Source organism: Mus caroli, chromosome 5 (assembly GCF_900094665.2).
Source record: "Mus caroli chromosome 5, CAROLI_EIJ_v1.1, whole genome shotgun sequence".
NCBI classification, from domain to species: Eukaryota; Metazoa; Chordata; class Mammalia; order Rodentia; family Muridae; genus Mus; species Mus caroli.
In genome coordinates, this window is record NC_034574.1 from 25,637,307 (window position 1) to 25,648,079 (window position 10,773).

A 10,773-nucleotide genomic window follows, 5' to 3' on the forward strand; every position below is an offset into this window, starting at 1 on the left:
CTCTGCCTCCCAAGTGCTGGGATTAAAGGCGTGTGCCACCATGTCCGGCCTGAATGCCACTCTTAAATTTTTAATTTTAGATTTAGATGTTTTATTTTACGTTTATGGATATTTTGCTTGCATGTATGTGTATGCAGAACTCATGGAAGCCAGAACAGGATTAGGACCCTCCAGAAACGCAGTTGCATATTGGTGGTGAGACACCATGCAGGTGCTGGGAATCTAACCTCCATCTCAGAGAGCAGCAAGTTCTCTTAATCACTGCACCATCTCTCCAGAACTTTTTAATTGTTTTTAATCACTGTTCAGCAACAAGCGTTATTATCAGAATAAAATCATACTCCACAGTGAGCCAACCGATAAGGCTCCTACTTAGCCTCGAGTCTGCCTTCCTGGTCTAACTTAGGCTGCCAATGTACCACAGCCAGGCACTGTCCCTGCAGATGAGCCACCAAACGTGGAACTCAGGTGAGACAGAAACAAGGTTTGTGGGAGCAGAAGCCTCCCAAGGGAGCTGGCCATGTCAGCCAGTGACACTCTAAGATGGTGTCCGTAAAGGCTCAAAGGTTCTGAATGTAGCCCCTGAGACTCTGAGGAGGCCTGACCAGAGCATAGTGTTACTAGCTGAAGACGAAGGTGCATGCACTGAAGAAGATGTTGTTAGATCAGGTGAGCTAAGAGAAAATGGCAGGGGGAGGAGAGCCTGGCTTAGCCAGAGTGGTGGGTGCCCATGAAGCTTTCACTTGGCAGTAGGTCAAGGTTGGGATGACTACCATTTTCTCTCCAACTGAGATCTTCCTTCAAGGGTGAGGAAGGGATCTGCCATACCTGTAATGCAGGGGGACCAGGTAGAAGTTGGCTAACTGCACAGCAGGCCAGAGCTGTAAGAAGAGAATAGGAAGGTCAGTAGGTGCCCCTACCTGACTGACACCCAGACTCCTATCCTGCCTGGCCCCATGCCACCATCTCCATAAGAAAAAGCTGAAGGCAGGTGCTTCCCTGCAGAGAATGAGAAAGTGACCCTAACAGAGGGATGCCTATGCTGGGAGAGCCCCTGAGCTCAGGGCATTCCTGGACTGAAGGAGACAGAACAGCTAGTGGAGGGGCTTACATAGTAGTTGGTGATGAGGGCATCAGGGTAGTCCTGCAAAGACAGGGAGGGAACAGTTAACACTTATATATCCAGGCAGCTGCCACATTCCTGCATGGATATCACACACAGGTTCTGTCTGTTCCAAGAAGACACTCCTGGCCCAATCCCCACTAGGCTCCTTTCCTCCTCAGTCCGAGACTCTCCTGGTACATCACTCCTGCCTGTCTCCTAACCTGGGGGTAGCCAGCCTGCTGGGCAGGGATTCACTCACCCGCTTCAGTTTGGCCCAATTGTCCTGGGCTGACATTCCATTGAGCATCCCTACCAGTGGGAGAAAGCAGCCTAGGAAACATGGGGCAAAGCCCCCCTAGGGAAGAGGAGGCCAAGTGAAAGCTTCATGGGCACCCACCACTCCGGCTAAGCCAGGCTCTCCTCCCCCGGCCATTTTCTCTTAGCTCACCTGATCTAACAACATCTTCTTCAGTGCATGCACCTTCGTGGTGCCCGGGATTATGTGGTCTAAAACCTTGTACCAGCCTCCGACGACAGGGCCCTGAGAGTAAAAGATAGGACAGTAGGGCACAGTGACAGACCCTTGGCTTTCATAACCCAAAGCTTCTCCCCCCAGGAACAGAAACCAACGCCTGAAGAAGGCAGACAGGATGGCCTAGGTAGGAAAGGCCAATGGAAAAGCCAAGGCAATGCAGCCTTACTGCAAGCAGAACTTACCACAAAGCCACAGCCCAGGGATACCATGGTCAGAGTCCGGCCTGCCTGGTGTTGCTGGAGACCCCGCCTCTCCACCAGTTGCTGTGAGATTATGTCACCTATGCCCATCAGTGATCCTGTGTAAGGTACAAAGGTGATGTCAGGACATCCCCTAAAAGGAAAATCTGCTGACCCAACAATAAGGCTTGGCACTCTGAGTTCTAGGGCTTTGTTCTGGCAAATGACCAGCCCCTTCTTGTTGTCTTGAAGCCCTCTGCTTCTCAAGGATGGTGACATCTCTTATCAGACACGGGATAAGGGGCATGGTGGTGCATGTCTGGCATCCCAGCACTTGGGAGGCAGGGCTAGAACTGTTATGAGTTTTAGACCAGCCTAGGCTACATAGGAGCCCCAGGCCAGTCAGTACATAGTGAGACCACAGGAACTGGAATGAGCAGGTCAGAATCTACGAACACATAGCAAGTTGTAGGAAACTAGGACTGAATGCAGGTAGAAGAATGAAAGCCTACACTTCACAGCTAAGAACTAGAGGCCAGAATGGAAAAGGTCTTTTAGAACATTCCACTTCAACTCCTCTTCTAGAGGTGTAGAAATGAAGGGCCACGATTTCACACAGCTGGTACGACAGGCAGGTAGTGTGACTCCTAGACACTGTCTTTCTGAGGACTCCAAAACACTAGCAGATTATGCTCAGGATAATGAGAGATGCACTTTCTCTTGCCAGCTCAAAGCAAGACATGGCCAATGTCTTTTGCCTTAGGGGTCTTTATTGGTAGAAAATAGCACCAATAAATCTTTCTAAAATGTGCTCAAATGGTACCAGAATGTTTTGATAATAAAAGCCTCCTCCACAGGGAAGAGTCCTGGCCATCTATCACACACACAGGAAGTCAAGCCCAAACCCTCTTTTCTCACCCTTGAGTTGGCAATAGGACTTAGAACCATTTCCCCTCAGACTTCCGCACCTGCTTCCCGCCCCCCTAACTGCACAGACACCCACCCCTCAAAGCCAAGACAGAACTGGAGTCATCACTATTTAGAGCCTCCAGTTTGTCATGATGGTGTGACCATTTCTCACAAACAGTCACAGGGCCACTTGGGAATGACTGTATGATCTCTGGCTCCTCCATCCATCTCAGTGAGTAATGAGAGTCCCCTCCAGGTCCAAAGCTACCACTGTCCTGATGCCCTCAATTAGCACTGGGCAAACACATCCTTCAACCCGATTCCTTGTTCTGAGGCTGGCTCTGACGTCCATGCTGGCTGCACACACAGCTCTGCTCTTCCCCCACGCCTTCTCCACTGCACTTCCTCAGAGCAACCTAGTCAGAGGCAGCTGGGGAAAGCTAGGAGCTAGAGCTGGTGATGGGCAACCCTACATGACCTGGGCAGCTGGCCATCCAGTGGCTCTTCCTTTCCCTCAGCATCCTATCCAGCCAGTGCTGTCTCTCTTCCCCTGAATCTCCCCAGAACAGTCAGACAAGGGGCGTGAGGGGTGGCCAAAGTAGAAGCTTAGACATGGTTTCATTCTCCACACATAACCAAGACCCTAAAAGGTGGTCAGTAAAGAATCATACAAAACTTACAGCCCCAAACAACAAGCTTGCTTGAAGGAAGAACTGAGGAACTCTTATGCTCAACCTGAGGAAATGTGTCAGGCTCAAGGTCTGAGGATGCCAGAGAACCCATGTGTGCTGCCCGCCCCGGTGAGTTAACACTTCCCTCAGCCCCTCCACCTCCCACTATGCGGCCATCAGCTGTGTGCTCAGGGTTCTCTCTTCAACTCTCTTCTGGACTACTGCAGCCATGCACAATGGGGAAATGGCCCTGAGAAGGTTGAAGGCGTGTGGGCGATGAAGGGACAACAGTCCACTTTGATACGATGGTGACAGTTCACAAAGGAATCAGTCAATCTGGGCGGTGGTGTCGCACACCTTTAATCCCAGCACTTGGGAGGCAGAGGCAGGCGGGTTTCTGAGTTCAAAGCCAGCCTGATCTACAGAGTGAGTTCCAGGACAGCCAGGGCTACACAGAGAAACCCTGTCTCAAAAACAAACAAAGCAAAAAACAAAACAAAACAAAAAAAGTAATCAGTGAATCCTTGAAAAAAACCCAAGAGGTCAGGAGACAATGTATCCATCTAACTAGGGGACCCTGGAGACAGGAAGTGACCTCGTGGGGTGACCTCTACTCAGTTTTAGATCAACTCAAGCCAAGGGAACAAGGAGGGCAGAGCATAAGCAAAAGCAGGCTCAGAGGCCATGGGCTACCAAAGGCTCCTTCCTACCCAAGGGATGGCTCAAAGGAACCACATCGCAAAGCTGTTTCCTGGGCAGGTATAGCAGCCACACACCTGTAACCTCAGCACTTGGGAGGCAGAGAGGCACAAGGATTCTTTTAAGCTTGAGAGAACCTGGTCTACCTTGTGAGTTCTAAGGCCAGAGCTATGTGGTAAGACTTTGTCTCAAGCAACACAACCAAAATACATAGAAAACAAGCAAACAAGGGGCTCAGTGGTTTTAGCACTTACAGTTCTTGCAGAGGGCCCAGACTTGGTTTCTAGCACTCACATGGCAGCTTACAACCATTTCTAACTCATTTCAAGTGATCCAGTGGCCTCTTCTGGTCTCTGTGGGCACTAGGCACAGATGTGGTATACACAGGTACACACAGGCACACATACGCTTAAACACATTAAAAGATTGCTGTGAACTTACTGCCCAGGTTTCTACCACCTCTATTCCTTGTTAGCCATAGGGAGGGCAGGCAGGAATAGTCTTAAGAAATAGAGGGCTGGGCAGTGGTGGCGCACGCCTATAATCCCAGCACTCAGGAGGCAGAGGCAGGTGGATTTCTGAGTTCGAGGCCAGCCTGGTCCACAGAGTGAGTTCCAGGATGCCAGGGCTATACAGAGAAACCCTGTCTCGAAAAAACCAAAAAACCAAAAAAAAAAAAAAAGAAAAGAAATAGAGATGTGCATATTTCCTCTTTTCATAACTTAATAGTCATAGAAGCTAAAGGCTGGAACTGGAATAAAAACTAAGTTCCATGGTTCTGGAAGCCTTTAGCCATTGAAAAAGGCCTCTCTGTAGTGTCCATGAGAGTAAATGGTATCCCCTAATACAGGGGTTTGTTTGCTGGTTTTCTAGAAGTGAGTCCCAGGCCATATTAATGATAAGTAGCCGGTATGTGCTTGTATTCAGACTGTCTCTGATTCCTGGACAACAGGGGAATAGGGAAGGATTCATCCCTTTAGATAAGGTGCATCCATTATATGGTAGGTGACAACTGTAGCTGACTATTTAGGGATAACCCTCCTCTGGGGAAGTGGGAGTGACTTGTACACTCTCTCAGACAGCCATAGTATAGCATCTGTTACTTCTTTACACCACATGGAAGAGGAGGGAGGGAGGGAGGGAAGGAGAGAGAAGGAGAGGAGAGGAGGGGAGGGGAGAGGAGGGGAGGGGAGGAGAGAGATTAGGTGCATGTGAGCATTGTCGAGTATCCCCTAGCCCAAACCTTTAAGTCTAGGTCCCAAACTACACCCATCAAGCCTGAGGCAGTACCAGGTGACAAGCCATCTTCAGAGAGATGAGTTGAGGAGAGTCTGTCCACTCAGGTCTGTTCATTTCTGACTTAGCAGTACCTGGAAGTTAGTCTTCTGCTCATAAGAGATTATGGCCACTGGACCCGCAGTCACTCCAGAATGGCCAAAGACAGTAGTCCAGGCCAAAAGCAAAGCCTGCATTCCAAATAAGCCTTCAACAGGAAGGACTCAGACATTCACACTCTTTATCCAACACCCAAACCACCCAACCTCTGGGTGACTTGAAGTGCATTATTATCTGGCTAACTAGGATAGCGTAGCAATCCACTTCCTCTCTTCCTGGAGTTGAGAGCTGGAGCTGGAAGCCTGAAAACACATAGTGGCAGAGCCCTGGGAAGAGGGTTTGTTGGGCAGTGGTGCCCCAAAGTCAGGCTGGGCACAGAGCCTAGCAAGTAGACATTGGTTCTGAGTATGATGACATCATACCTCTGGGTAGGTGCCAGTCCTCATTCGTCACTCTCTGTGGATCCAGGAGGTGGGGCAGGGAAAGAGATGCGTGGCTCTGGGTACTGAACTATTTGAGACCATCCCCTGCCCATGAATGGAAAAGCCCCAACTTTCCCATTGTCTTCCAAGGCACAAGTAGAGCCAAATCCTCTGCTTCCTTCCCTTTGCTCCTACACTCGACTCTGCAGAGTCTTATGGGCAGGAAAATAGTGTTGATGGAAGGTGAGACTGCAGATGTGCTGGTAGTGGCTGCCTGGAATGAGACGGACTGTGCCTTTAAGAATAGGGGAGGGGTCTGCAGGTGAAGATATTCCTGGCATGGACCCAGCAATGCTGCTGACTGAGGGCCCTCCTGGCGAGAGCAGGAGCTTGAACTGACCTCAGAGCCAGAGGCAGCTCAAACTCTATTGAGAAGGGGAAGCAGATTCCCTGGGAAGGGTCTGAGTGCTCAGCTCACTCCTATCCATAAACATCCCACTGAAGGAAATGAGACAAAATGGCCAGTTCTATGGGCAGTGGTGGCGCACACCTTTAATCCCAGCACTTGGGAAGCAGAGGCAGGTGGATCTCTGAGTTCGAGGCCAGGACTCAGAGATGAGTTCCAGGACAGCCAGGACTACACAGAGAAACTCTGTCTCAATCAAACAATCAATCAATCAAACAAACAAACAAACAAACAAACAAAGGTGTTTGCTATACACAGGTTGCCAATGATCATAGGAAGGGCCAACTTGAATAAACCTTCAAGTTTATTATACATTTTTAAAAGTTCCAGTCAGTTCCAGGAGAGAACTGACTGTATAGTCATGCAATACACATGTGCACACACACACAGTAAATAATGGAGGCATACTGTCCAGAGAGTGTGCTTGCCCGGCATGTGTGAGGCTGGAGCTTCCGCCTTTAGGACTGTGAGTAGGCAAATGAATAACACTTGCAGAGCTTCTCTCAGAGATAATTCCTGGAACTGACCTTTTAAGTTCTAAATGAGGAAACTGAGGCCCAAAGAGGTTTATCGATGTGGACTAATTAGGCAGTTACTAAGTGCTATGTTCTGAGATTCAGATCTTGGTCTTCTAGCTCCAAGTCTGAAATCTCTGTTGTTTCTCAGTGTGAGCTATCCCATGGGACCTCTAGAGACACTGTTCTCTGACAACAGTCCAAAATGGTAAGGTGAGCTAAGCCCACCCCCACCTTTTATTTGTAGGTTGGTCCAAACACCCTGTCAGGAAAGAAGGGGAAGTCTGTGAGACATACTGTGAGGCTACAGGTTGCTTCAGAACCAGATGAAGACTCCGCAGCTTCAGGAGTGATGTGTACAGGAGGCCGTGTAAGATCCCAGTCCAGGCAGACCAGGGAGCCCAGTGAGCCACATCTCTGCACTTGTGCCCTTGGAGCTTTAGTTAGATATGGATCATTTAGGTGGGGGAAGCAGGACTGTCCTTTCCTCTCCATCCCTATGGCCACAAGGGGGGACCTTCTATCTGGCAGCAAGGGGCCCTGAGGGAATCTGAGGCTGGGCAAAGGGCCCAGCATGTCAGTTCCCATCACAGCCACACAGTCCAGCATGAGTCACCACACACTCAGCCAGGTGAGTCATGCAGGTCGGACACTCTGAGGACAAGAGGTGGATGGGCACAGGATGCTATCGAGGGGCCAGAGAGGAGTAAGAGTCCACCTTCTGGCCAGTCATGCAGTTCCTAATGCTAACATACAGCTATTCTACTAACAAGACCTCTGGACTACCTACCCTTTACCCTCCCTCTTTCCTCTCAGCCGAATATGGGTTCTTTTTCTAAGCATAGGCAAGACATATTTATTACCTGATCGCCCACTGCAATGCTCTGATGATCAGAGGCCTGCTGATGCTTCCTTGTCCTGTCCCCTTGCACTAGCACTTTGCTCCTCATTCTGTGGCTTCTGTATGCATATGAAAAAACTTCAGATTTGCCTGAAAAGTTGGCCATGGAGGAATCTAAGATGTGCTTCAAAGCAAACGACCTTAGAATAGCCCCAGTCATAACAACAATGAGTAGCCAGCAAAAGGAAGGTGGAAACAGACACAGGAGGCATCTGGAGGCACTCTGTGAAGTTGCTACTTCATCACTGACAGAGTAAAAAGGCCCCAGTTAGTGTACTGAGAATATGTTTGTAAGAAAAGCCAAACAATGATGTAAGCTAAGCTTAGGAAAGTGGTCATCTAGCCAACTGTAGTGGTTTACATTTGTAATTTCAGCATTCAGGGGCTGAGAAGAGACAGCTGCAAGTTCAAGGCCAGTCTGGCTACAATGCGAATTCTAGGTCAGCCCAGGGTTGTGTGACTCTTGTCTTAAAATAAAAATGAAATAAAAACTGGAATATGTGAACTGGAGAGGGATCCAACAGAGGTCCAAAGCTGATTACTGAAGGATTCTCTTTTAATATGATTTAAACTTTAGATATATGACTGTTTTATACACTTCACAATAGAAATGTGTATAAAAATGAAGTAGAGTAAGTCACTTCAGCACTTGTTAGTTGTGTCATTCAGTGTGGACTCATTTCTGCTAACAGACCTTTGGAGGCGCCTATGCATGGAGACAACGTGCTCAGCACACTATAAAGTGTAAGAGGAAAGCATTTAATTTCCCAAGGTGGGGTCTCTTGGACTACTTAGGCTAGGCAGTGGTAGCACATCCCTTTAATCCCAGCACTTGGGAAGGAGAGACAGGTGGATCTCTAAGTTGAAGGCCACCCTGGCACACAGATTGAGTTCCATGACAGCCAGGACCACACAGAGAAGTCCTGCCTTGAAAAAAAAAAAAAAAAAACAAAACAGAAACTATCACTTAATTTCTTGAGGACTTTAAGTCTTGCTTGACAGACTGTGTATCTCTCTCTTTTAGATTTACTGTTATCATTTTAAACTGGGTGTGGTCTGTGTGTGTTTGTGCAAGTGAGTGCAGATGCCCCAAGTGGTTGGCAGTGACAGAGCCCTCTGGAGCTGGTGCTACAGGTGGCTCTGAGCTACATGACATAGTGCGGAATCCTCTACAGAGCAGTATGCGCTGTTAACCTCGGAGCCACGTCTCTATTCGTCTCCCCTCCAGCATGAGTCTCAGAAATAGCTCACCCTCTAAAACAGACATAATAGTATAGGAGAAGGGAAACACTTCCGGGGGGGGGGGCTAAACTGGAGGAAGTGGGTGGTGCCGTGATATGGGCCTCCTCCTCCTCAAATCAGCTGTTCTAATTATATTCTGGTCCCAGAGTGACACTCACCAGCTGTCAGAACCTGGACTTTCCACGGATGTGCTGCCAGGGCTCTCTGGTATGCTCGCCAGAGTGCCATGCTCCCTGTCAAACCAAGAGGAGAAGTCACTCCCACTGCCCTCAGTAAAGACCATGCCTGCCATTTCCTTATGCTCACTCCCTTCCTTCCAAACTCTGCAAGTGACAGAGGCCTCAGAAAGCTTGATTACTGGGCCGTGTCCCTGCCTTGTGGTCATTATACATCTGGAAAGGAAGCAGTTTTGAGTAACCTGGTCCTGAAGCAAGGCATCCAGTCCTGATTAAGCCACTCATGAAATTTGACTTACTCTGGCTTCCATCCAGAGTCTGTGTTCCATCCCCCAAGTAAACACGATAGGTCCCCAGATTCAGATTGAATCTCCTTTATAAGAGCAACTACACACCAGAAATAAACCAAGACCTGGATCTGTAAGGTCACATGACGTGCAAGAACTCTCGGCCTCAGTGCTTCAAGCCTCTGACTGCCAAGAACCTCTGCTCACCTGAGTGCCAGCTCTGCGCAGAACCTTCTCACGTGACCGAAGCTGGCCCAGGGACTTCCGTATCGAGCACCGCCTCTTCCGTCTGCCTGCGGGCCGGGCTGTTGTTTGGACAGAAGCAGTCCAGGAGGAATGCAGGTGGGTGGGGCCTTTGATACCCCTTGGGAGGCGGCTCAGCGGACCACTTAAGGGGAGTGGGCAGTCCCCTTCTCGTGAACTGCACCAAACATTCGTGTAGGACAGTCTGTGCTTCCCTGTAACTCGGCTGCCCCCACCCCCGTTTTCCCCAGACCATCAGCCCAGACTGGCTGTCTCCTGGAGGTGGAGGTAGTCAGGTCTAGACGCCCTTCTCAGTTTGGAAACTTGAATGCTAAAGTAGTGCAAGTATACCCAAGCTCCCAAGTGAGCGGAACTTAGACTTGTTCTTTATACCAAATTTTAAAGTTTTGTCTGAAATGCGTTTCTGGACAGTCAACTCTCAAGGAGAACCACTGGCTTAGCAGAACCTAAGAAGGCCCGTGCTAGCTGTCTTAAGTTTGGTCATGAATTTATAAAATGACCCCGTCTTGCAATCAGGGCTCCTTGAATTCTAGGGATGTTCAAGAGGCAACTCAATGGAGGGTTTGTTTTATTTTATGGGTTTCTAGAGTCATGCTTTTGTTTGTTGTTTTTTCGAGACAAGGTTTCTCTGTGTAGCCCTGCTGTCTTGGAACTCACTCTGTAGACCAGGCTGGCCTCGAACTCAGAAATGCACCTGCCTCTGCCTCCCAAGTGCTGGGATTAAAGGCGTGCGACTTCTAGTCATGTTAAAAAAAGAGGCATAAAACTGTATTTAAAAAAGAGTTTAGGAATTTTAGTCCCCCTCTAGTTTTAACACCAACTCCCTGCAAATCCCTTCCTGAGGTAGGTAAAGATGTATACATCCCCAAGCCTTAAAAAGGGTCAACTTAATTGCTGTCTGTCCACCCCCAGCTCAGTTAGTCAGTTCCTGTATGATTAATGAAGGATGGATTCTATTAGAGGTAGTAAGAATTCAGGGGAATTCTGTGTACAGAACATGCTAAAAGAATTTCACTAGTAGACATAATAAGGAGTCCAAATGTGCAAGATTGGAAGGTGTTTTTTAG

The 10,773-nt window shown here is 48.7% G+C and overlaps 1 protein-coding gene across 4 annotated transcripts in view; it reads right to left on the reverse strand.

The window, feature by feature from the left end:
• The window catches only part of Mpv17 (mitochondrial inner membrane protein MPV17), a 12,990-nt gene extending 3,275 nt beyond the window's left edge, over positions 1-9,715 (reverse strand). Inside the window, exons 1-7 of one of the 4 annotated variants that reach the window (XM_021162951.2) lie at positions 9,551-9,643; positions 9,138-9,212; positions 1,823-1,938; positions 1,554-1,646; positions 1,365-1,460; positions 1,112-1,144; positions 829-881 (exon numbers count right to left, since the gene is read on the reverse strand). In XM_021162951.2, the coding sequence (XP_021018610.1) occupies positions 829-881; positions 1,112-1,144; positions 1,365-1,460; positions 1,554-1,646; positions 1,823-1,938; positions 9,138-9,207 (461 nt within the window). In that variant the 5' untranslated portion in view covers positions 9,208-9,212; positions 9,551-9,643. The other 3 variants (XM_021162952.1, XM_021162950.2, XM_021162953.2) reach the window with 3 other exon arrangements.
• Between the last annotated feature and the right edge of the window lie 1,058 nt (positions 9,716-10,773).